Genomic DNA, 25814 nt, shown 5'->3' on the forward strand with positions numbered 1-25814 from the left:
TCTTACCATATCTTGAACCACAAGTTTGTTCAAATTTTGAAAATTCAGATGTGAAAGCCGGCGATGCCAAATCCAGCTCACATCAGATGAAGCTTTCGAAAGTAAGCACATGGATGGCTTGCCAACAATAGGATTGATATCTAGAGTAAACATGTTGCCTTTTCTTTTGGATTTGAGCAAAACTTCCTGTGTATAGGCATTTGAAATGATGCTTCCCTCTTCATTGAACACCAATTGATTACCCATGCCCACAACAAGCTGCGATACACTTATCAAGTTATGTTGAAGACCTTTGACATATGCTACTCTATTAACAGTAAACTTTCCATTCGTGACTTTATCATAACCTTTCACCTGATAATTGTGATTGTTTCCAAATTTAACCACTCCTGCATTTTGTAAACTTCAATAATCCATCAAATTCTCCTTCTTTCTAGTCATGTGACGAGAGCAACCACTATCAATGTACCATTTATCATCATATTTCTTGTCACACAAAACCTGCAATTAATGAAAAATTTTAGGTACCCAAGACTGTTTAGGTCCTTCAAAATTAGTTTTAAAAACAAAGTGAAATAAAGAACCTAAACCCACTCACAAACTTTGGTTTTGAGATTATCAATTAAATCCACATCATTGGATAAAGGATTAGAAACATAATGTTTCGAAGGTTTAGTGTTGCTACTGACATACACCTTCGGCTTCTCAGTTTGACTTTCAACTATCATTTCTTTTGAAACTGGTTTCCAAGTTTGCACAGAAATATTTGATTCTTTCGAAGATGAGCTTCCATTGGAAGAATCATTCAGTTACTTCTCCTAAGCTTCTTTGATTTTTTATTGTGAGAAGTTTCGTGATTGATACATCTTTCCTTTTCCTTTAAGCCAATGATTTATGTTCTTCACATCCGAGAAACCCTTATTTTATGAAACTTTTGAGGTTTGTTTTACTGAAGGATTTGAAAATTTTGGAAGTTGTGGAGTGAAATGAACATTTGATTTTGAACGAAAATTCGCAAATTTTTGATTGTTAACTTTTGCTGCAAAATCTTTGTTTTGAGAAAAATGCTATTGAAAATTCTTTGAATGATTTGTAAAATTTGTATGTTGAAGATGTTGACTTTGATTTGTGAAATTATTATTTTGAGATTTCATGAATGAAGGATTGAAATGTTTCGAAAACATTTTTTTTTGTGCTTGTCCTTTTGAAATGCCATTATCTTTTGAGAACTTTTCAACTTGTTCTTTAAATTCCTGAGAATTGATTCTAACAAATTTTTCGACATTTCCAACAACTTGTTTTTGAACTTTTGTTAAAATCTTTTTCTTTTCAATCCATTTCCTTTGAGATGTTTTGACTACGTTGTCACCATTTTCAACAATTTATTTTTGAACAACATTTAAAACCTTTTGTTTTTCAATCCATTTTCGTTGTGGTTTTTGTTTTTGAAAAACATAAGAATTCTTTGTTAGATTATTTTCGACAACACTTTGATTTGAAAAGAAACCTTCATCCGATGTTTTCTTGTTATCTTCATCAATCATTTTGTTGAATTTAGGTTTGATTTTATCAACATTCCCAGTAGTGACAAACACTTGATTTGGAAAGATAACATCATCAGTACACTTGAAGTTAGGATACACCACTGTATTTGTTTCGAGATAATGAGCGCCCTTTTCAATCATTACTTTATCGAATTTTTCTGTATCTCCATATACTTGATCAACAACAGTTTGTGAACATTTAGTTTCTTTTAAAGTTGTTTTTGTTGATTTTGAATTTTTCGAAACTTCATTCTCACTCTCATCATCACTACTGTCTGTTTGACTATATCAGACACTCAAATGGTCGAAATCACAAATTTTCGAAGTTGAGGGTATGTTAGTATCATTCTTAACCAATGAATCATTACAAATTTCTTTACATTTAGCCTTAGGTGTGACATTAATGACAGATAACTGAGAACAATCAATACTTTCTTCCTCCTCTATTTCACTGATTTCACTAAACTTATAAGAATTATCTTCGATATCAGCAAAATTATCAGATGTCGAATTCACAGTTCTTTTCAAAATTTTGATTTGTTCAGTTTTGGTCAAGGTATCATTCACAATTTCAACTAATTCATTTGCATCAAGATATTCATTTATTTTTACAATTCCATAAGCATATCTATCATCTGGAATTCTATCAAATTCTGCAATGGTTTTCTCACAATCATAAAAAATGCAATCAACATTCTCTCTTTCGTAAACTAGAAAATGTAATAACTTTCTGTGATGTTCCTTGCTTATGTCAGAAGAATGATGCAAAACAGTTAGTTTAGCATACAAACATTTAGCAGAATTACAATAGTAGTTGCGGTAGGCTAATAACATTTTTACTTCACTACTTAATGAGTCCCTATCACACATCAAATTTGTAATTTGTAATTCTAAGTATTCAACTTTTATCTTCTTTGAGTCTAACTCGATCTGCACTTCTAGTATTTGAGAAATTGATTTCTTAGCTTCGTTACTAGCAAAGATGATCAATGTATCAAAATAAGCAACAATATCATCAAAAGCATTCAACTCAGAATCATAAGCATTCAAAGGAATATTAAACGATTGAAGAATAGAACGTACCTTAGTGGTCATTGGAGATTTGTCTCTTCCTTTGGTCATAAAACAATGACCAGTCACCACTTTGTCATCTTCGTCTTCATATTTTGCAAACATGGCACCATGCATAGGATTACGCATTTCCTCATCATCCGAACCTGATGACAATCTGATAAGTTCCTTCATCATCATCTTCACCCTTTGCCACTAGAGATATTCCTTTTGCTTTTGCTCTAACTTCTTCCAAACGCTCAACATAATATGCTTCGTCTTTTATCTTGTTCTTTTCCTCCTTCTTACGAAGTTAATTGACAATCATTAGCCATATAATTTTCTCCATAACAGTAGTGACAATCAATGCCAGAATCTCCTTTAAGCTTCTTCTCAACTTTCAACTCTTCTTTCTTCACATCATTCTTTTCATTCTTCTTTTTCTCTTCTTCCCCAGTTTTTGTTACAAACTTTCCTTTCACCTCACTAGTTTTCGACTTTGAATTGAAAGGTTTCCTGAAAAACTTCTTTACTCTATTATTAGAGTAAAAGGCAACAACCTCATTGTCTGAATTTATGATAAATCCTTCTTCATCAGAACTCTCATTTTTAGTCTGCTCCTTCTCAGCAACTTTCGAAACTAATGCCAACGGACCTCCCAAAGTTATTTTTGATTCTTCAGCCATTTCATTCACCTCTGCTTCATGAGTTTTCAGAAGATTGTATAGATCATTTAGTGTTGATGTGTCGAAGCTTTGTTGAGTTTTTACCATCAATGTCACATTCCTACATGCTTTACGCAAACCTGCGATGAACGTCAAATTGAATTCCATGGTTGTTCTTGTAATTCCATGACGATGACACTCGTAGATTAATTCATTCAGTCGATCATAATAACCTTCAATAGATTCCCCATACTTTTGCTTGAATTCTTTTAATTCAATCAAACATTGTTTCACAGAATTGATCTAGCCTTCTTACTTCCTTGAAAATTTTCTTTGAGAGTGTTCCAGATTTCTTTTGTAGTTTTATAGCTTCTGACATAGTTATAGGCCACAGGAGGCAAAACACCACGTAATTCTCTCATACATATTTTCTCATGCTTTTTCAATCGATCAGATTGAGTTTCAACACTTGGAGTAGCAGAAGAAGATCCAATTGGTTGAACATTTGATGGAGGAATTCCATTTCCAGTTATACATGACCAAAGCTCTTCATCAATTCTGTTTAAATAGTCTTGCATGCGATCAGCCCATTGATCATAGTATTTAGGGATGAGCATAAGAATCTTAGTTGAAGATCCTAGCAGATGAGAATAGGATGTCATTGAGATCAAGTTGAAATTCACCATGATTATACAGATGATTTTTTTCTAGAAAAACTTAAGTGATTTTGAATGCTAATTGTTGAAACAATCAGAGATTTCAAATAGAATACTCGATCAACAAATCAGTTGCATAATCGAATCACAACTATAGATCAAGAATAATTTTCTCAAAAAAAGGTGTGGAAACTTTTGAATCAGAAATTGATTAAAAAACCTTTTGATTCAGAATAAAAATCCGATCGTAGAGATATGATTCCTGCTTTGATACCAATTGATGAAGTATTGAATCGAGAATTGAAACGTAAATAAGAGTAATGAGAATTAAGAACACCGAATGTAAATATGATATGGTTTCAGCTTGTATTATGCTTCAAATGTTACAGAGAGAAAATTAGACAAAATGGACTTCAGGTTCTTATTTAACTCTAAGTAACACTCCTATTTATAGGAAAACAATAAAGCATACAAAAAATTATAAACGATTAGACATTAAGATTCGACATACAATGCATTTGTAAAATAATATTACAACTTTGACATCTTACAACCTAATTTCAACCTTAACAGAACATTTCATATACATTCTCTGATTTCGTATCTCTGAATTTCATCTAATTGAATGTTCGATATGTAGTATTGAAATACTTCAATTTGATAGTGAATCATAACTTTCAGAGAATTCAAGAAATTTGTTCATCCACGATTTCTAACATTTGTTTCATTTTCCCATAAGATGATTATTTTAATTTTTAATGGTTGAGTCACTGTGACATTTACCCTTTAATAGATTTAATTTTGAAGAAAAAAAATTAAAATATATAAAAAAATACAAATCAACCAATCACAACACACATTTATACTATCTCTCTCCTCTCTCCTCTCGCTACACCCATAACACTTCTTTCTTAGCATCCTTCTTAGCATAAAGTAAGAAGTGGTGTCACATCTTTAGCACTTCCCCTAAGGTATCACGGAGTGGGATGCGGTTTGGAACTGCGATGGTGACATGTGGCCAGGGAACACCGCCCCCAAGGTGCGGTTAGGTGCGGCCAAGACCACAGTGCGGTCCTTGAAGAACGTGGTTTGTAATTGGTTGTTGGTGGGTGTGACCGTTGGAGGCATAACTGAATTGATTGATTTATTTATTTATTTTGTCTTTTTTGCCTTTTGAAAGAGTGGCACCACTCCCTTAGTGTGGTAAAAAACCATACTTGTGTGGTAAAAAATAACATGACGGTTTCGATGGCACCATATCCTCCAACCTAACAACTCTCATAGCACCTCTGCTCGGCCTTAGCTGTCAACTTAAGCCATTCCAACAAGGTAGATTAAAAAAAAAGGTGATAACTGATAACCCCATAGCAAGATACGAGGGGGCATCAAATAACAAAAACCAAAATTTAAGGAGCAGAATGTAATTTGTAGAAATATCGTTAAAAGATATTTCAATTGTCAGTTTGCCACCGGAAGCCATTAACGACGATAAAGCGAAGGAAACCCAAAAAAAAATCTCTTCCAAATTCTCCACTCCTTAACTAGAATGAAAGTATGCTTTCATTCCGTAGCGAAGCCTTTCGTTCTCTTTCCGCAATTCAATTCCAATAAGTGCACTTGGAACCCTAATTCAACAACCCCAATTTTTATACAAAATTACAGTGTTAATAGTAGAAGGGTTAAATCTCACCTTCGTTTTCATCTGTCCATTAGAGTTCTAGAACATGGTACGGGAGTTCTATCGCCTGCTGATGACGACACAGATATCTCCGTTGAGAGCCAATCACCGGATACCAGCGACGGAGTGCTTCCAGAACTTGTAGATGTAGTGGAGGAAGATGACGTACGTGCTCCTAAGAATCTCTCACCGAAGAGGTTTGCTAAGAAGAAAGAAAAAGATGATGACGATGATGAGGATGGTCGATTCAAGCTACGAAATGGGAGGGAGGTTTGTTTTTCAGTTTTTCTTCACCGATTTCCAGAAAAATATCCCTCAATACATTCAAATCAGGAATCAGAAAAATTCTAATAGAAAAAAATCTACAGATTTTCGAAGAAAAAGCCTACCTCGTAGGTGTAGCACGTAAAGACGATTCAAAGGAATTATTTAGCATCGAAGAATCACTCAAAGAACTCGCCCAATTAGCCGATACCGCTGGATTGATGGTTGTCGATTCCACCTATCAAAAGCGAGTAACATCATTCGAATCATTGTTCTATTTTCTTGAACATATTTCAAGATCATATTCACGTAAACACAATTATTTTATTTTCCAGATTATCTACTCCAAATCCAAAAACATATATCGGATCCGGCAAGGTTTCCGAAATCAAAACTGCAATCAACGCCCATGGTGTTGAAACTGTAATCTTCGATGATGAACTCTCACCAGGGTTAGTCATTAGTTAATACTTATCATTCATCAATATCTTTCACAAATAATTAAACTTCAACGAAAACACAGTCAATTGCGCAATTTGGAAAAAGCATTTGGCGGAAATGTCAGAGTGTGTGATCGAACAGCTCTCATTCTTGACATATTTGACCAAAGAGCAGCAACACGTGAAGCTGCTCTACAGGTTATAATTATAATATTATTAAATATTAAATATTAATAATTACTTACCTATGTTTGAGATTTTACAATGAAGTGAAAAATAAATGATTTTTTAGGTTACATTGGCACAAATGGAGTATCAATTGCCAAGATTAACTAAAATGTGGACACATCTTGAACGTCAATCAGGAGGACAAGTTAAAGGAATGGGAGAGAAACAAATCGAAGTGGACAAACGTATTTTACGCACTCAAGTAAGGAATCTTGTTTCCAATAGTTTTTGGTACAATGGAATCATGGAAAGAATGGAATGACTCATTCCATTCCTTTCCAAATCGACAGATTGGTGTTCTTAAAAAGGAATTGGAGTCTGTTCGGAAACATAGAAAGCAATACAGAACAAGGCGTCTTTCTGTACCCGTGCCTGTTGTCTCACTGGTAGAAAACTAGAAATAAATTAAATTTATTTATTTATTTATTTATTTTTTGATTGTGTGATGAGAATTTTGATTTTTTGAGGTTGGGTATACAAATGCTGGAAAGAGTACAGTGTTGAATCAGTTAACAGGGGCGAATGTTCTTGCTGAAGATCGGTTGTTTGCAACTCTTGATCCGACAACAAGAAGGGTACAGGTCAGCATTTTTTTTTTTTTTTTTTGTTATGTATTATTATTATTAATAATTTATTAATTTGTTATTTTTGATTATGAAAATGCAAAATGGATTTGTATTTTGATGAATATGACTTCAGATGAAGAATGGAAAGGAGTTTCTGCTTACAGACACTGTTGGGTTTATTCAGAAGCTTCCAACAACTCTAGTGAGTAATTTTCTTTTTTAATTTTTATATATTTGTATATTTAGTATTTCTGAATTTATTTATTTATTATAATTAATTTTTTTTTTTATGTAGGTTGCTGCTTTTAGGGCAACACTGGAGGAAATATCAGAGTCATCACTTTTGGTGCATGTGATAGATATAAGGTAGACTTTGTTTATTAATCATTAATCAATGATCATACTTTTTTTTTTTTTTTTTTTTAATAAATTCTAATGAAGTATTGATATATGGAATGTAGTCATCCACTGGTTGAACAACAGATTGATGCAGTAGAAAAAGTTCTTTCAGAATTAGATGCTTCATCAATTCCTAAGTTGATGGTGTGGAATAAGGTGATTGAATTTTCTACTATTTTAAATATGGTTTAATGCAATTAGTAATGATGTATTTATTTAATTTGAAATAACTTTTTTTTTTTTGAAAGGTGGATAGGGTTAGCAATCCAGAAGAAATAAAGTTAAAAGCCAAGAGTATGGAAAATACAATTTGTATATCTGCTTTAAATGGAACAGGTTTGGATGAATTTTGTAATGCAGTACAGGAGAAACTTAAGGTTTTGACTTTTCACTTTTGACTTTTGACATTTTGACTTTTGATGTTTATGTTTGTGTTCTCTTTATTTATATGTTGTTAATTTGGTGGATATTAAATAATGTGAATAGGATAGTATGGTTTGGGTGGAAGCTTTGGTTCCTTTTGATAAGGGAGAACTGCTCAGCACAATACATCAAGTTGGGATGGTTCAAGGAACTGTAAGGGGACATATTGAAAAATATATTATTTTGAAATTTACATTTTGTTTAGACTAATTTTTATTTTGAAGATAACAATCATGTTCATGTGTAGGAATACATTGAGAATGGGACTCTGGTGAGAGGGTATGTGCCTCTACGTTATGCAAGGCTTTTGACGCCGATGAGGCAAACATGCGTGTCACAATCTCCAGAAGAAGAAGAAGAAGAAGAAGAAGAAGAAGAAGAAGAAGAAGAAGAAGAAGAAGAAGAAGAAGAATTGTCGTTATAATCATTTCTTGTAACAAAGCCTTGAAGACATGTCTTTTTTCATATGTGGGAATTGATATTTGTAAATACATTAGTGTAAGACAAGATTACATAAATGGGTTCTATGGTTTACCAAAGGCTACAACTTTAGTTATTGTTAATTTCTTTTGATGAACATAGTCCTTGTTTCTAAAACTTGCATCGTTGGTCTTGACCACTGTAATCCTTCACCTGTAGTTTTTCAAATAAATCACGTGGATATCTCTTTTGAAATTGCTCTCTTGGATGTGATCTTGGTTAACAATTCAGGTATGGAACAAAGTATGGAAGTATGGTTCAAATTCCTGCAAATTCATGTGTTTGGTTGGAGTTAGAAGAAAAAAAGAGATTCCTAAGTGAAATAAATTTTCCAACCTATGGAGGAAAGTGAATTTCTTCCAAAGTTAGATGGAAAACATTCATTCTCATTAAGTGAATTAAGCTACATACATTTCGAACATCAAGAATACGTTCACAATCAACAATATGTAAACACCTCATCCTAGGGTATACAACTGCCGGAGGGATAACATCCGCCATATGGAAACAAACTATATTACTATTGGAAAATGTCTCCATGATCTAAATATACAAAATTAAGATGACAAACAACTACCAACATAATAAAGTTACAGTATTTGTTACTTATAGACTATTATGAAAAATAGTAGACATACTTAAAATGCATAGACAAATCATTGCCTAGTAGATGTATGTTTACTGCTGACTATTGGTTGGGTGGGGTGCAAATGCTCCTCAATCTTATCAAAGATAATACACAACTGTATGGAAGTGAAATCACATCACTCTGCCCCATGGGTATATGTGTTAACAATTGAACTAAATAAGTATAGGTATTATTTCATATAATGTATATAAATAATTGTAAAACTGTTAAGCTTGTCTAAATTGGATACGATTGCAAGAAGTTCATTAGTAACCGGCCGCTGAGGGTATTTCCCCCAAAATCTCTGCTCTAGAATATATAGCAGGGAGACTCTCATCGTGTTTGTATCACCTAAATGATGAAGTAAGTGATTGAACATGTGCATAAGGTCAGCCATTCTCACCGAACATAAAGGAAACACAAATGGATATACACATTGTCTGAATTGTGCAAAAGCAACACTGAGGGGGGGGGGGGGGGGGTAGTACTCGAACCACAACCCTATAATCAAGCAGAATGCTTTCCTGTCGAAGCAAACCCGATAGTTGTATATCATAAATAAAAGCTCTTGTGGGTCAAATGGATCATTTATAGTATACTCTTACACATTGTAACATCCCAAAAAATCATAAGTAAAATTTTCAATTGTAAGTCAACCAAAAGCCATCAAGTATTCATATCAAACCATCTAAAAGTATGTCAATGTGAAAATAGTTATCATTGTACAATCCTAAAATCACAAAAATGCAGAAACACGGGCGAATGCACTGCGATCAGGTCGAGCCCTTCCCTTTTGAATCGGAGGTACCTGAAGCATAAGTAAAGAGAGTCACCTCAATCCGAAGATAACCGATCCACACAAGTATAGTAAAGACAGTCACCTCAATATGAAGATAACTGATTGCTGCTGCTACAGGGCTCCCAACACTGAACATATCTAAAAATTAGCCTTAATCAATACTTAGGGTACTAACCGATAATCAAAGGTCCAATCATATTCTATCATGCTAAGGGGTAAAAGACTATTTTACCCTTCCCATACTTGACCCATCTAACCATGGCCTGAGTCTAATAGGAATCAAGGCCCAAAAATGGCCCTCTGGTGAGTATGCCATGCCTACCACCCAATTATGCACCGCATACTCGATAATCACAGAAAAGGAAAAATGGGACCAATAAGTCGTATGCACTGCATAATCCAATTTACATAGGGCGTAATCACAAGGATCTCAAAACTCATTTTAAGAACTTAATCCTTTAAGATACAATGTCCAATACTCAGATCTAAGTCTTAGGAAGGTCTTAACTGGTAAAGTCGACAACTTTAAGCTTTTGCATGGCTTAATGAAGCCCAAAACCAAACCCTAGCTTCTTATTAACACTTAATGGCTAATAAACCATGCATGGTTGTACCACAACCATCAAGTTTCAATTTTTATGACTTACTGACCTAAGAAATGACTAGAAATGAGGCTCAAAGGTTCTGGAGTAACTTCTACTCACAAGATCCAAGCTATGCGATGAAAACATGGTCATAACATATCCTAAAACTAGATCTACATAAAAGAACCATCAAGATTCAAACTTTATACCTCCAGAAGAAAGATCAAGGTGAACAAGGTCTAGATCTACAAGCTCTACGATAATCAACATTTCTCCTATGAGCTCATTCTTCTCCAAGATGCACCAAGAACATTACAAATCACTCAAAGGGACTCAAGAGTCTCACAAATGGGGCTAGGGTTTCGAGGGAACTAATTTAGAGGATGGATGCTGAAGATAAGAAGGGTTTCCAAAAATTTAAGGTCTTTAAATAGGGTGTAAGACCTAAAAATTAGGGTTTGACCCTGCCTCGCGTACGCCCAGTGTGACATCCTTATTTTTACGGTCAGAAAAGACCGATTTGTTTATGCTTATTAAATCATAGTATTCTTTTAAAAAATTATTTATGCGGAATTAGTCCCCAAAAACATGATAATAATTTTATCAATTCACTTTCATGGGCGCTCGAGAGAGTGCTCTTACAAGGATTTCACCAACTGTAAGCCGAAACCCTTTCATGGGACCGGCGGAGTCATTGCTCTTTCGCAATGGTTCGAGAAGACTGAATCTGTCTTTGAAATTTGTTCTTGCCCTGCTGCGTGCAAAGTCAAATATGCCGCATGCACCTTCGAAAGGAAGGCACTGACGTGGTGGAACAACCACGTTAAATCTCTAACTCTCGTCGTGGCCAACGACATAGGCTGGGATACGATGAAAGACCTCATGATTGAGGAATACTGCCCGGGGGGCGAGATCCAGAAATTGGAACAGGAGCTTTGGAGCCTGACCATGAAGGGCACCAACATTATCGCTTACACTGCCCGGTTTAGCGAACTGGTGGCCCTATGCCCTAACATGGTTCCCACTGAAGGGAAGAAGATTGAAAGGTATGTATGTGGGCTAGTGCCTCCTTACCAGGGGAATGTCTTAGCATCCAACCCTGCTACCTTCGACAGTTCCAAGCGACTGGCACAGCGGCTCATTGACCATGGTGTCAAAACCCCTACAACCACAACAACCCTAGCCATCTCAGAACCATCCAAACCCGCTGACTCCAAGCGGAAGTTCCGGGATGACAAGAAAAGGCAACGAGCTGCCAAGAAGTAGCAAATTGTGGCTGTACATGCCACAGTAACCCCTGCTGCTACTGCACCAACGAAGCAGTATGCTGGAAGTTTGCCGAAGTGCAACAAATGCAACTTCCACCACAACGGCCCCTGCCGTGAAATGCAGTGATCTAACTGCAACAGGAAAGGACACACCGTCCGTTTCTGTAAATTCCCGGCGCAAACCGATCACGCAAGTCCCTGGCTCTGGCGCGAGCCCAACTTGCTATGGATGTGGCGAAACAGGCCACTATAAGAGGGACTGCCCCAAAGCGAGAAATGCTGGAGGAGCAGGGAGGGTACTAGCTATAGGCCACGGGGAAGCAGTCGCTGACCCGACAGTGGTGACTGGTACGTTCCTCCTCGATAACTCCTATGCATGCATTCTGTTCGATAGTGGAGCGGAGCGAAGCTTCATAAACCACAAATTTGCTCGCATGCTTAAACCACAACCACACGCACTTAAAGAACAATTCACAGTAGAAATGGCTAATGGCAAAACAGAAAACACTAGTAGCATATACTTAGGATGTATCCTAACCCTAGATAACCATTCATTCCCAATCGACCTCATGCCGGTCTCAATAAAAAGTTTCGACGTCATCATCGGCATGGATTGGTTGAGCCTTCATCGCGCCGACATCATGTGCTTCGAGAAAGCAGTCCGACTAAACCTTCCGTCTAACGAAACTCTTATAGTCTACGACGACAAACCTGGTGCGAGTCTTCGCATTATATCAAGTATTCAAGCACAGAAATATCTGCGCAAAGAATACCACGCATTCCTTGCTCACGTCGTCGACACAAACCTTGAAACGAAAGAACTCAAGAACATTCCAGTAGTGAGCGACTTTCCCGACATTTTCCCAGAAGAACTACCTGGATTACCTCCGCAACGACAGGTCGAGTTCCGTATCGACTTAGTTCCAGGAGCTACCCCAGTAGCCAAGTCGCCCTACCGATTAGCACCAGCAGAGATGCAGGAATTATCTGGTCAACTTAACGAACTACTCAGCAAGGGCTTAATAAGACCAAGCTTCTCACCTTGGGGAGCACCGGTCTTGTTCGTTAAGAAGAAAGACGGATCATTCCGTATGTGTATCGACTACAGAGAACTCAACAAACTGACGGTCAAAAATCGTTATCCTCTACCTCGCATAGACGATCTATTTGACTAACTGCAAGGGGCGAACTATTTCTCCAAAATTGATCTAAGATCCGGATATCACCAGTTACGAGTGCTAGAGGAGGATGTTCCAAAGACAGCCTTCCGAACTCGTTACGGACTCTACGAGTTCGTGGTGATGCCATTCGGATTGACCAACGCGCCAGCAGTTTTCATGGACCTGATGAACAGAGTATGCCGACCTTACTTGGATCAGTTCGTCATCGTTTTCATTGACGACATCCTGATCTACTCCCGAAGTAAGGAAGAGCATGGCGATCACCTCCGACTAGTTTTAGGAACTTTACGAATGGAGAAACTCTATGCGAAGTTCTCGAAATGTGAATTTTGGATCCGAAGAGTCAAATTCTTAGGACACGTGGTAAGCGAAGAGGGAATCCACGTGGACCCATCCAAAATTAAAGCCGTTGAGAACTGGTCAGCACCGAAGACGCCGACAGAAATTCGTCAATTTCTAGGTCTTGCTGGTTACTACCGCAGATTCATTCAAAACTTCTCCCGAATAGCGAAACCTCTTACAACCCTGACCCAGAAAGGCGTGGCCTTTGACTGGGAAGAGAAACAAGAAAGAGCGTTCCAAACGCTCAAACGAGCCTTGTGCACCGCGCCAATACTATCTCTCCCCGAAGGGATAGAAGACTTCGTAGTCTATTGCGATGCATCGAACCAAGGGCTCGGGTGTGTTCTGATGCAACGAGGTAAGGTCATCGCCTACGCCTCCCGACAGTTGAAGACACACGAAGTTAACTATACGACACACGATCTTGAACTGGGAGCAGTGGTGTTTGCTCTGAAGATCTGGAGACATTACTTGTATGGAATGAAGAGCACTATCTTTACCGACCACAAGAGTTTACAACACATATTCGATCAGAAGGAGCTCAACATGAGACAATGACGGTGGGTCGAGCTACTCAGTGATTACGAGTGCGATATTCGTTATCATCCGGGTAAAGCCAACGTAGTAGCAGACGCCCTGAGTTGGAAAGAATATTCTGGTCGCAAGGTCAAGTCATTATCAATAACCATCCATTCACACTTGTCTAACCAAATTCAGGCGGCCCAACTTGAAGCCATGAAACCTGAAAATGTGACGAGTGAATCCCTTAGAGGAATGGACAAGAGTTTAGAAGCCAAGGGTGACGGAGCCTTATACTTCATGGATCGGATCTGGACACCGAAACACGGTGGTTTCCGAGACTTAGTCATGACCGAGGCGCACAACACTCGGTATTCCGTCCACCCAGGTTCAGATAAGATGTATCTGGATCTTAAAAAGCTATACTGGTGGCCTAATATGAAAGCAGAGATTGCTACCTTCGTAAGTAAATGACTTACTTGCGCAAAGGTAAAGGTCGAGTACCAGAAGCCCTCTGGTTTACTGCAACAACCAGAGATTCCAGAATGGAAGTGGGAGCGGATCACTATGGATTTCATAACCAAGTTGCCCAAGACAACGGGTGGACTTGATACCATATGGGTCATCGTTGATAGATCGACCAAGTCTGCACACTTCCTGCCTATCAAAGAAACTGACAAGATGGAGAAACTTACGAGAACATACATTAGGGAAATCGTACGACTACATGGTGTACCTATATCCATTATCTCCGATCGAGATAGTAGGTTCACCTCAAGATTTTGGCAATCACTGCAACATTCCCTAGGAACAAGGCTGGACATGAGCACAGCCTACCATCCACAGACTGACGGACAGAGTGAGAGGTCGATCCAGACTTTAGAAGATATGTTGCGTGCTTGTGTAATTGACTTTGGAAAAGCGTGGGATACTCATTTACCCCTTGTCGAATTTTCCTACAACAACAGTTATCACACGAGCATAAAAGCAGCACCATTTGAAGCTCTCTACGGCCGAAAGTGCAGATCCCCTCTGTGCTGGGCTGAGGTGGGTGATACCCAATTAGCTAGAGGGCAAGCTTCCGACAGTACTCTCACTGGTCCGGAAATCATTCGGGAAACGACAGAGAAGATCGTTCAGATTCGTAAACGGTTGAAAGCCTCTAGAGACCGACAAAAGAGCTACGCTGATAAACACAGAAAACCTTTGGAATTTCAGGTGGGAGACCGAGTCCTTCTCAAAGTCTCACCCTGGAAAGGCTTGATACGCTTCGGTAAGCGTGGGAAGCTTAATCGTAGGTACATAGGGCCTTTCGAGATTCTCGCAAGAGTCGGCCCCGTAGCTTACAAACTTGATCTACCCGACACACTTCGTAACGTACATCCTACATTCCACGTATCTAACTTGAAAAAGTGTCTGTCCGACGAGACTCTCGTAATCCCACTCGACGAGATCGAGATCAATGAGAGCCTCAATTTCGTGGAAGAACCTATAGAGATCATGGACCGTGAGGTCAAGCAGACGAAGCAAAGCCGTATCCATATCGTGAAGGTTCGCTGGAACACCAAGCGAGGACCAGAATTCACTTGGGAACGCGAGGATCAGATGAAACTGAAATATCCTCATCTTTTCGCTTAGTTATTTGTAACATCTTATTTGCTTAAATTCTAATTTCGGGACGAAATTCCTTCTAACGGGGGGATGATGTGACAACCCGAAATTTCCATTTGTACGAACACTATCTATTCAATAGGAGCTAGTCCAATTTCTGTAAATTTCAGACTTGTCCGAACAAGTTTGTGTACATTAGGGTTTACGTTTCTGGACGTATCCGGAGAATGGATGCTCCTGTAATCGTGAAACTTGAACATTGTAAGTTTCGCAATGTTATAGTCCGACTTCTGGAATAAAAATATTTTCTGTCAAAATATTCCAGGACTATAAATAGTTTTCTGAACTAAATTAATTCATTATTTACAATTCCAACTAGAGAAAAGCCAATTCTCTCTGACGGATCTTCGGGTTTTCATCCCGGATTGTGAGTCTACTTCCCTAAACATGTTTTAATACTTGTTATATACTTTATAACATCATTTATATGTCCAAAATCAACAAAGTTAGAGGAGTTTACGGCCAAAGAACTCTTGGGCCGTAAACCCCTTTTTAAGGGACAAACATGCCCTAACTTGCCTCCTTGAACCTTAGGACTTTAACCACTAGTACTTGTGCTTGTTTTGGACTTGAAAACACTTCAAAATGATAGAGTTTTAGGAGTTTACGGCCAAGGAAAGGATCTTGGGCCGTAAACCCCTCTTTCTTGGGTTAAAAATCATTCCAAGCACACCTTAGGCCTTAAGACAATTTACCTTGCATACTTGGTACTAGAATGGAGAGTAGAACACATCAAAACCACTCCTTGAAAGGAGTTTACGGCCAATGAACATATCTTGGGCCGTAAACTCCAGGTGATGCCCTAAATGTGTGCATCTTGTCCCCATTAGCCTTAGATAAATTCATGGAAGCCATCCTTGATGTTTAAAAGCCTCAAATCAATTAAAATCCAAGAGTTTACGGCCGTAAACTCTAGGGTGAGAGGACTTTAGGCCGAAAACTCCACTATGGAGTATACTAGAGCCTTAAACTACTTCATGTGTTATTCCAACAAAGCTAGGAGTGTTCTAGGATCAAGATAGCACCCTAAAACAACCAAAACCACCCTTTGAGGAGTTCACGGCCATAAACCCATGAGTTTACGGCCATAAACTCGAAGGTGTGGGGTTTGTTGGGTGGTGAACTCCTATGCAAGGCCATTTGATGTTTCAAACCCTTTTGCCTTGTCCCGTAGCAACTTAGATGCAACCATTTGAACCTTAAACACTCATAAGAGTGTTTACATGTTCCTAATTGTATTAACTTACTTTGTTAAGTTATTATGTGGCTAATTAGTTATATATATGCTTATTATATGATAACTAGGCTCGAACGTGTGAACAAGTCTCCGTTTGACACTTAGCACGGTACCCGATACCTCAATTCAAACGACTCACCACAAGTTAGTTCATACCCCTTGAATCAACCTTTGAAATGATTTTAAATGTTTTAAATACTTTATGGGGGGGGGATACAAGTCAAACACTTATAGTTATTGCTTCAATCACATGTGATTGCATTTAATCACATGTGATTAATAACTAGGAAAACAACGATTTTTACCAATGTTCAAACTGTTTATCAAACTGTTTCACTTCAAATGTTTTACAAACTCTTTTTACTTATCAAATGCTTTTATATAACTTTGTTTTACTTCTTATAAATTGCATGCCCATATATGTATATATATAAGTAATGTTTAAAGGGCTTAGGAAGGCCATCCGCCCTATTTCCTTTTCGCGCACTGAGATGTGGTCTGGTGGGACTTCGGGTGACCATCCGAAGGTCGTTTCAACATTAGTTATATATCATATATACATGTATAGACATAAAAGTACTTCCATATTCATATTTATCAGTACATCAATAGTTAGTTACCATCGGGGTAACACAATACATATACATATACTAGAAACAATACATATACATATACTAGAAACAATACATATACATATACTAGAAACAATACATATACATATACTAGAAACAATACATATACAACGATGCTAGAAACAATACATATACATATACTAGAAACAATACATATACAATGATGCTAGAAACAATACATATACATATACTAGAAACAATACATATACAATGATGCTAGAAACAATACATATACATATACTAGAACAAGAAACAGTACATATACATGAATACTTTATTATTGTGATTTAAATAGGAGCATGACTTAACTGTCATGGCTCGAGTTGTAGCCAGAATTCTCTTGAAGGGAGAGCGTGAGTTTGCGTATAGATCTATACTGGATTGACAATCCTACACCTTGCTGCTAGCTACAGCCGGACCTACAGGTCTGCGGGTGCCAAACGTCATTCCGTTATTACGACCATTCATTTGTCGTTGTTACTTGTCAATAGTATGGTGCAATTTATCACGTAATGCCTTAATATAAATCCGGATTAAGGTAGTTAGTACAACAGTAGTTCTTCTAATACAAGGCTACAGTACTACATTAATTTACCCATTACATATTTTTAGTGATAACCTCACTTAAACGTTTATGTACAAACTATATTTTGTTAAATGATAGTTACATTTGGGAAATTACACACTTTTACATCAAACGAACATACAAAACAGTTAAGCCTTGGTAGAAGGCTTCTTTAATAGAAAATATAGGTTTTTCTGAGAGATTCAAACTTTTACAAACAATTGCAAACTTTTACATACATTTTACAAACTTATAATTGATACAGGTTCAAACATTTTTGAATGACAATTTCCGACACTAAAATACTTATGAACTCACCAGCTTAATGCTGATAAACTCTTTCAAAATAACTTGTATTCTCAGGTCATCAGTAGACAGGTACCGAGGCCAGCTTTTGAGAAGATGGAGCGCATTCAAGACTCATCTTATTATTTTGATATACGTTATTTTTGGTGTCTACAATTTACAGAACACACTTGTATTAAAATTATATATTTAATGCAATGGATGATGTTGTTTGCTTATTTACATTTACTGTGTTGTGATACTTACATGACGTCCTCCGCTCCAGAACGTTTCCGCCGTTCTTGGTTTTGGGGTGTGATAGAGTGCATGCCGCACCACCACTTCAGGCTCTTGCCCTTAGATCCCGAAGTACCCGAAACAACCAACAAACTATAAGCTAAGGCTTAGTGAGTTCCCCATAACATACCCCACACAGTCCACATAATCATATAAACCATATCAACAATACAAGTCATGCATACAAACATATACAGATGTCATGGGCTCCCCCAGGGTCTTACACCTATGTGTCATGGGCACTTCCCATGGTCTTACTTGGAATGCAATGGGCAACCCCACATGGTCTTATAACCAAGTGACATGGGCACCCGCATGATCTTTACATGGAATGTCATGGGCACCCCCATATGGTCTTATAACCAAGTGTCATGGGCACCCCCATGGTCTTTACCTGGAATGCCATGGGCACCCCCACATGGTCTTATAACTAACTACATGTTGGAATAGGTGTCTAACCCCATAACTATAATTGGTATGTACTTGACCCGAGAGCAGTATGATCCATTTGGTTTGCATTCACCAGAACAATTGATAGCATGGATGTTTGAGAAAGAGGTTATTTGTGATTTATTAATATATTATAAAGTATAATATATTAATTGTGAAATCATATTATTTAATTAGTATTGATCAAGAATTAATTTAGTGATCAAAAGAGACTAATTAAATTAACGGGGACTGATTAAGTAAATTAGTGATACTTATAGTTTACTTATAGTTTGGGCTAATGATCCATGTTGATTTTGTGGACTAAATCTTTGTGGAGTCCATAAAGATTTAGTCAAAACGGATTATCATATTGATTATTGGATTAAAGGCCCAAGGAAGTGGATTAAGGTTTACAAGTTGAAACTCTAGGAATTCTACACTATATATGTAACCCTTTAGCTCCAAAATTGGCACCCCAAGAGTTGTAAAGGAACCCTAGTTGTTTTTTGTGTAGCCCCACTAACAAAGTCCACCATTTGTTAATGGTGTTTTGTGAACCATTTGAGGCATCACACTTGAGGTGCTAAGCTCTTGAAAAGCCAAAAATTCTACAAGCTACAACTAATACGTATTCTTCTAACTAGTTTTTATGTTTCAAATATCTATGTTGTATGCTAGCTTTAGGCTTCATGCCTTAGAAAATTGTTTGTTGCATTTATAACTAGAGAAAACTTAGATCTAAAGCATTAAGGTTGTATGTGCACCATAGGAGTGTTATAGTACATAAAACCCAATAGTGGTCTCAGAGCCATGGTTGTTTTCTGTTATATAGATGCAATTGTATTGTTTTCAAAGTTGAAAAATTATGATTTTTTCTATCTAACTGTTGGACTCGACGAGCCCCCTGAGTGCACTCGACGAGTTGACTCATATGATCATAAACTCGACGAGTCCATAGCCTAGCTCGATGAGTTGGATCATCAGATGGCAAAATTTTTGAGTTTTTGGCCTGTTTTGGATTAGGATCATTACTACAAAACGTTTTGGCTCAAAAAATTTGATTCTACTGATATGGTAATGATTATCCATATCCAATAACATGATGATTGTCAAATTTTAAGATAATTACTTGATTTTGTAAAAAACTTATTATTTGTAGAATTTGAAATTATCTTTCCATATGAGTTGAATCTGGTCAAATTAGTAAAGGATAAATTTATATGATAACTTTATTAGTTAAATTTGATCTAAATGTTTCTTGAAGAGTTTCATAACTTGTATGAAAAGTCTCATTCATGAGACATTAAAATCATTAAGTAATGAATTCAAAAGTTTTTTAAGAGTTACAAAACTTGTCATCAAGTTTTGAAATCCAAAAGGTTTTGAAGAATTCCAATACTTGCCCTCAAGTTTTGGAATTAAAATTTATTAAAAGTTTTAATTGTGAAATATTAAATATCAAACCTTTTGGCTTCATAACTTAAACCTAGAACTAAAAGGTTGAATTATGGCTTTGTTGATGATTAATTACAAGATTAATTAAAAGAAGTATTAATAAATCCATAATTATTTGGTTTAAGTTTAATTAAACTAAGAGTATCATTTATTAATAGATTAAACCACCAAGTATTTTAAATATGTAAAATACACCCTTATACTATGTAAAATTAAAAGGTTTAATATATTATATATGGATAAGTAAAAGTCAGTCTTACCGTTAGTAAGCCTCAAAGCTAGTGTATAAGGGGTGTTTAAGGAAATTGTCTATAAAATGACGATTGAATGGGTATCCACTCTTACCACCGAACTCTTGACTAGTGGAGGGTCATTTGCTGAACGGGTAGGATAGGACACAAACTTTCATTAAAAGTATAATAAAATACAAAGTAACTAAACACTTTTATTAATTACCAAATCTTAGTTACTTTAGAAAAAATGTGAATTTGATGCTAATCCATGAAATTGCACATTTCACCTTATTGGTCAGTTAGTGGAGCATGTGTGGTTAACCGACACACTAATATGGACTAATAAAGGATGGAAATGGGTAGCTTGAAGTTTTCCGTAGATCAATGGAGTGTGTGTGATTAACCGACACATTGATTAGGTGATAAATGACTTCGAGAGTACCAAGTTAATTTGCATGGTTATTCACACCTTGTTTGTGATCCTCGGTATCCCAATCACAAACTTGAATGGAATAATCAAGATTAAACATGTCATTGAAAGGTTCAATGAATCTCAAAAGATCTAGGAGTTTAATTTAAAACTTAATTCGTTTAAAATTTTGTTTTCGTGGTGGAATTGGTAAAATCGTCACTTACCTACCAACAAATAGTTTACAATTGGATTACGACATCCCTCTTCCAGATTGTAAATTATTTTGTTGGGTCCTAGCCTTAATATTTCATTTGGATGTTATATTAAGGACTCAAATCAACTTAACTTGAATTTCTCCCTTGTAGATGTCTAGTTCTGACAACTATGGTCTTCCCAAATCTTATGGGAATAGTTTTCCTCAATAAGATGATGTTCCACGATTGGATCATAGAAATGGAAATCATACTTCACTTCCTCTACATCCTCCAATAATTCTCCCTGAACCACATGTTCATCGACTTGAAAAGTTCAAGGTCACTCAAACACTATTGGCAAGCAAACACCAAGATGGAAGGTCTGTGTGTGCACATGTATTGGAGTCACACATTGATAGACCGGGAATGTTAGGAGTCGTTGTGTCGGGGAAGTTGGATGTTGACTTGGTTCTTCAATAACTTCCAAAGTCATATAGTGAGTTCATTAAATATTACTATATGACAAACCACGACGTGACCCTTATTGATCTTACCTATTTTCTAATTGCTGCTGAATCAGAAATGATTTGGCGCACTGGTACTGTAAATTTGACTGGAAGATCTATTTCCCAAACTTCCATGGACATTGACAATGGACACATTGGAAGTCCACAAAAGTCTTCTCTTCCCAATTGAAGGAATCGGCCAATGGTCAAACCATTTGACCAAATGGTAAGAGAAAGGCAAAGTCTGAGATTGTCTCATGTACCATTCCAAAAGAATTTGTTTGCTTCTATTGCCAAGAGAAGGGGAATTGGATGCAATGTTGTCGTATCTTCCTGAAGGATCACAAGGATGGAAAAGTCAAATCATATGACTCTGCTTCAGGTAAGTCCACTATCTAACTTTATTAAGTTCCTATATGTAGATTCTTAATACATGATGTGTTGAGATCACAATTTGATGTTTTGTAGGATCAATGAAAAGAAAGGAAGCTTAAAGTAAAAGCATGATGAGTTTCATCGCGAAGAGATGGATTTCGATCGCATGATTCAATGATTAGAGTTTTGAGCTGCTGCTTAGGAGTTATGATAGATTGCTTAGGAATGTTTAGAAACATATTTTTCATATGTACTTGCATTGTAAGGGCACGTTTTCCGCATTTTATAAATAAATAAAATTTTTATTTTCTTATTTTATATTTCCTTGAAATGACATTTGTGAAAATTAATGTTTGTATGTTTCTATTTATAGCAATATTGATTTGATTCTTTCGTTTGTGGTAATGTCTAAATTTACAAAATAAGGAAAGATTCTCATCACAAAAGTTTCAATTGGATAGAAACTTGGAATCATGCAACTAGTATTGTATGATGACTGGGAATTTTCATCTTTGGGAAATTAAGATTGATTCCTTGTTCACATATAGATGTGAGTCAAGTGAAGGACTAGAGGATCTAGTACACATTGTTGTGCACTGATCAGGTCCACCACAAAGAACAATAAGACCGTTTGCCATGATTTACTAAGAGTTTAGTGAATATGATTATGCTTACAAGATTAAGTGTAATTCTGAATCATTGAAAAAGTTCCAGTGTATAGCAGAATGAATAGGAAGAATCAATTAGGAAGAAAGATAAAAGTTTCTCCAATCTGAAAGGAAAGGAGAGTACTTTAGTACCGTGTTTTATGATCATATAAATGATTATCGAACCATATCACAATTGATCCTCTAAGGACACCTTAGTGCACTTGTATGGCTAAGAAGAGGAATCGGGGAATTGTTGAAATGGTCAAATAAAAAAGGTGAATCGTACTTTGTTCCAAAATTGAGTCTTAGTCATTCTCCAAAATTGTGCCTTGAGTGACATATCTTAAGTAGGTTTATAACACATCATGAAATGTGGAGTAAAGAAATGTTTTCTTACTCTTTCATATTTTAAATTGGTAATTGTGATGTTGTAGATAAGATAAAGGCCAACCAAGACCAATTGTATGAAGTGTCTTTCTTGATAAGAATCTGCACTAACTCTTGAATATTTGTTTGTCAAGGAAAGTTTCTTGAGAAGAGAATCTTATATGTCAAGAGGTCAGTGGGAGTCTTGATGATATTGAATAGGTTCAAGAACTAATCAACAATAAACCTATTGTTAATCACTAGCACACGGCTTGAGGTTTATAACCTATCGTGTTTACATATTCTTACTTCTGTGCCCATTCCAGTTAACTATTCATGTGAGTTCTATGAGATCTCAATTGTTTGCATAAGGCAAAGCACCTGGATCAGTGAAAGTTCATTGATCAGTATGGGTGAGCTGCTCAACAACTTGGAAGACATGGTAGGCCCTTGTGCTACCAAGTGGCAAGAAATTAAAATTGAACAAGTTCAGTCCATGTAAGTTTGAATTTGTCATAGATCTTGTCTTATGATAGATTCACATGGATAGGAACACATACACCATTAAATCTAAAGTGACCTAATTTTTATCTCCACTTCATGAAAAATGACTGTGACGAAATGCTTTCACTAAGAAGATTTTAAGAAGATAGCAGTTGTGTTAATTGCGTTCTCAAATTCGATTATGATTATAACATCCCTTTTCATAGTTCGAATTATGAGAAAATGGAAAATAGTTTGAACATTCGGAACTTATTGCTGTAAGTTCTGAAATAGTTTAGACACACAAATAAGCTTTCTAATAAAAGGTGTGTGAGCTTAGATAAAATCTTAACGGAGCATCTCGTATCAGAAATCTAAACTTTGGTAAGAAAGCCAATAAGTATTGATTTCTAGAAGTCCAGCTGATTTCTGGGTACATGTCAAAGCTAGTAGGAGCATAAGTGTTATGCTGGTAACAATATAATTATCTTGATAGTGGGAGCATGATTACTATGTGAAGTGTCGTAAGTTAGCAATACTAGTTATAGGAAACAAAGGTTAAGAATTTTGCAAAGTTGCAGAATTTGGAAAAATTGTTTCGCTATAATAAGGGAGTGGATACTCATACTTTATTTCGAATCTAAAAGCTTAAATTGAAATATTAATTAGAATTATTCATGAACATATATGATTATCATGTTGGAATGTTTCAACATGGGAATTCTACATATAGAAATGTTCTAGCAAAAGACTGGTAAAGTATCATGTCTTTGTGTAAGACATTATGAATCGTATTCCATATGCTTCGGGTATAAGATCGATTGCATATGCTATAATATTCACGTGTTATAATTTTCAAATGCCTAGGGCATTAAGAAGACTAGAACCATATATGAATTAAAGTTATTAAACAACTGACAAGGATGATATGAGGTTCGCTAAGGATTGATCGCTTGTAGTTGGAAGTATAGTATTGGATGGACCATATGGACATTTTTATGAATAGAAAAGATTCTATTAATAATGAGTGGTCATATGGCATATATCGAAATGTTTCCATAAAGGGAGTTGGATATAAAGAATCTATGTGTAGATTAGTAACTGTAATGCAAGAAGAATGTTTAAAGGAATGTACTTTGAATGGGAGAGTTCAATTTCGGGGAATTGTCTTGTAGCAATCTCCAATGGAATACTTTGTAATATCATTAGCAAAGTCTTTGTGACTTTTTTACCTTGAATTTACAAAAGGATCATTGCATGATAGTTTAGAATCTAAGATATTCTTATAATGGCAAGAATAAGGTGTTCTTACACTATGTAATCAGGATTTGGAATTGTGAAATGAGCATAATTGAAATGTTTTCAACTGATCTATTTCAGAAAGTAAGGACCATAGGTAAACATAGTGTGCATGCTTGGAGCATGGGGTAACTATTATTTTAATTCAAGTATTAAGTTGATTAATCGAAACATTATATAATGAATGATGAGTAATCAATATGGTGATTAAATAATAAAGCGTTCATTTATACTCAAAAGTTGTGAGACCATATTGGATTAGATTATTCTTGTGTTTCACTTCGCATGTTTTGACTTCCCGAATAATATGATTATTCAAACATAAATGGTCAATCATACTTTCGAAGTAGGTAATGAGGTAGACTGTCATGAATCTGGCTTTAGATTGTCTAAAGTGTTTAGACATAGCAAAGTTTGTTGCAGTGTTCATAAGTACTCATGTAATAGGATTTCAATATTGCATTAAACCGACTCTCATTTAATCACTTCATGGATTTTATCACGAGTAATTATGAGACGATAATATCTTATATTCTTGAAACGGAGAGATATGAGTTGTAGTTTATAAGTCAGTTGCACATTGATGATATGTAAACGCACCAGTAACTTAGTGTTATAAAACATATTGGTGTGTGTGATTTGATGAGTAAATAAAGCAAGCATATGAATCGAAGTTTATTCGTTCCTTTTACCCAAAATGGGATAAAAGAGATATCTGTAGGCCCCTCGATGATTTAGTGAGGACAACCCTAAGTGCTTGGCCAAGCCTGGATTGATTTGATTTGTTCAATTAGTCAATCGTCATAAATTAGAAATCAGGAAACAACATATGAACAAAGAGAATGATTATAATCTATGTCTCAATTCATATGATATCTTGTAGAATGGAGTAATATATGATTCCTTATCTAATGGACGCGTCATTGACTAGGTCAGAGTTCAACAACAGCTCTTTGAGAGCTACGATTGCTAGTCGGTTTTTGAAGACCTACTTGCAATTATAGTTAT

General features: G+C 36.2%; 1 protein-coding gene across 1 annotated transcript; it reads left to right on the plus strand.

The window, feature by feature from the left end:
- The first annotated feature begins 5374 nt into the window (after positions 1–5374).
- LOC144997732 (GTP-binding protein, HflX) lies at positions 5375–8510 on the plus strand. The gene is made up of 13 exons (XM_078957604.1): positions 5375–5863; positions 5962–6104; positions 6193–6309; positions 6381–6495; positions 6590–6727; positions 6816–6911; positions 6993–7106; positions 7225–7293; positions 7387–7457; positions 7553–7646; positions 7739–7867; positions 7977–8066; positions 8161–8510. The coding sequence occupies exons 1-13, from the start codon at positions 5462–5464 to the stop codon at positions 8335–8337; spliced, it is 1755 nt and encodes a 584-aa protein (XP_078813730.1). The 5' UTR covers positions 5375–5461; the 3' UTR covers positions 8338–8510.
- The last annotated feature ends 17304 nt before the right edge of the window (positions 8511–25814 follow it).

Source organism: Lactuca saligna, chromosome 5 (assembly GCF_052625555.1).
Source record: "Lactuca saligna cultivar CGN05327 chromosome 5, ASM5262555v1, whole genome shotgun sequence".
Taxonomy (NCBI): domain Eukaryota; kingdom Viridiplantae; phylum Streptophyta; class Magnoliopsida; order Asterales; family Asteraceae; genus Lactuca; species Lactuca saligna.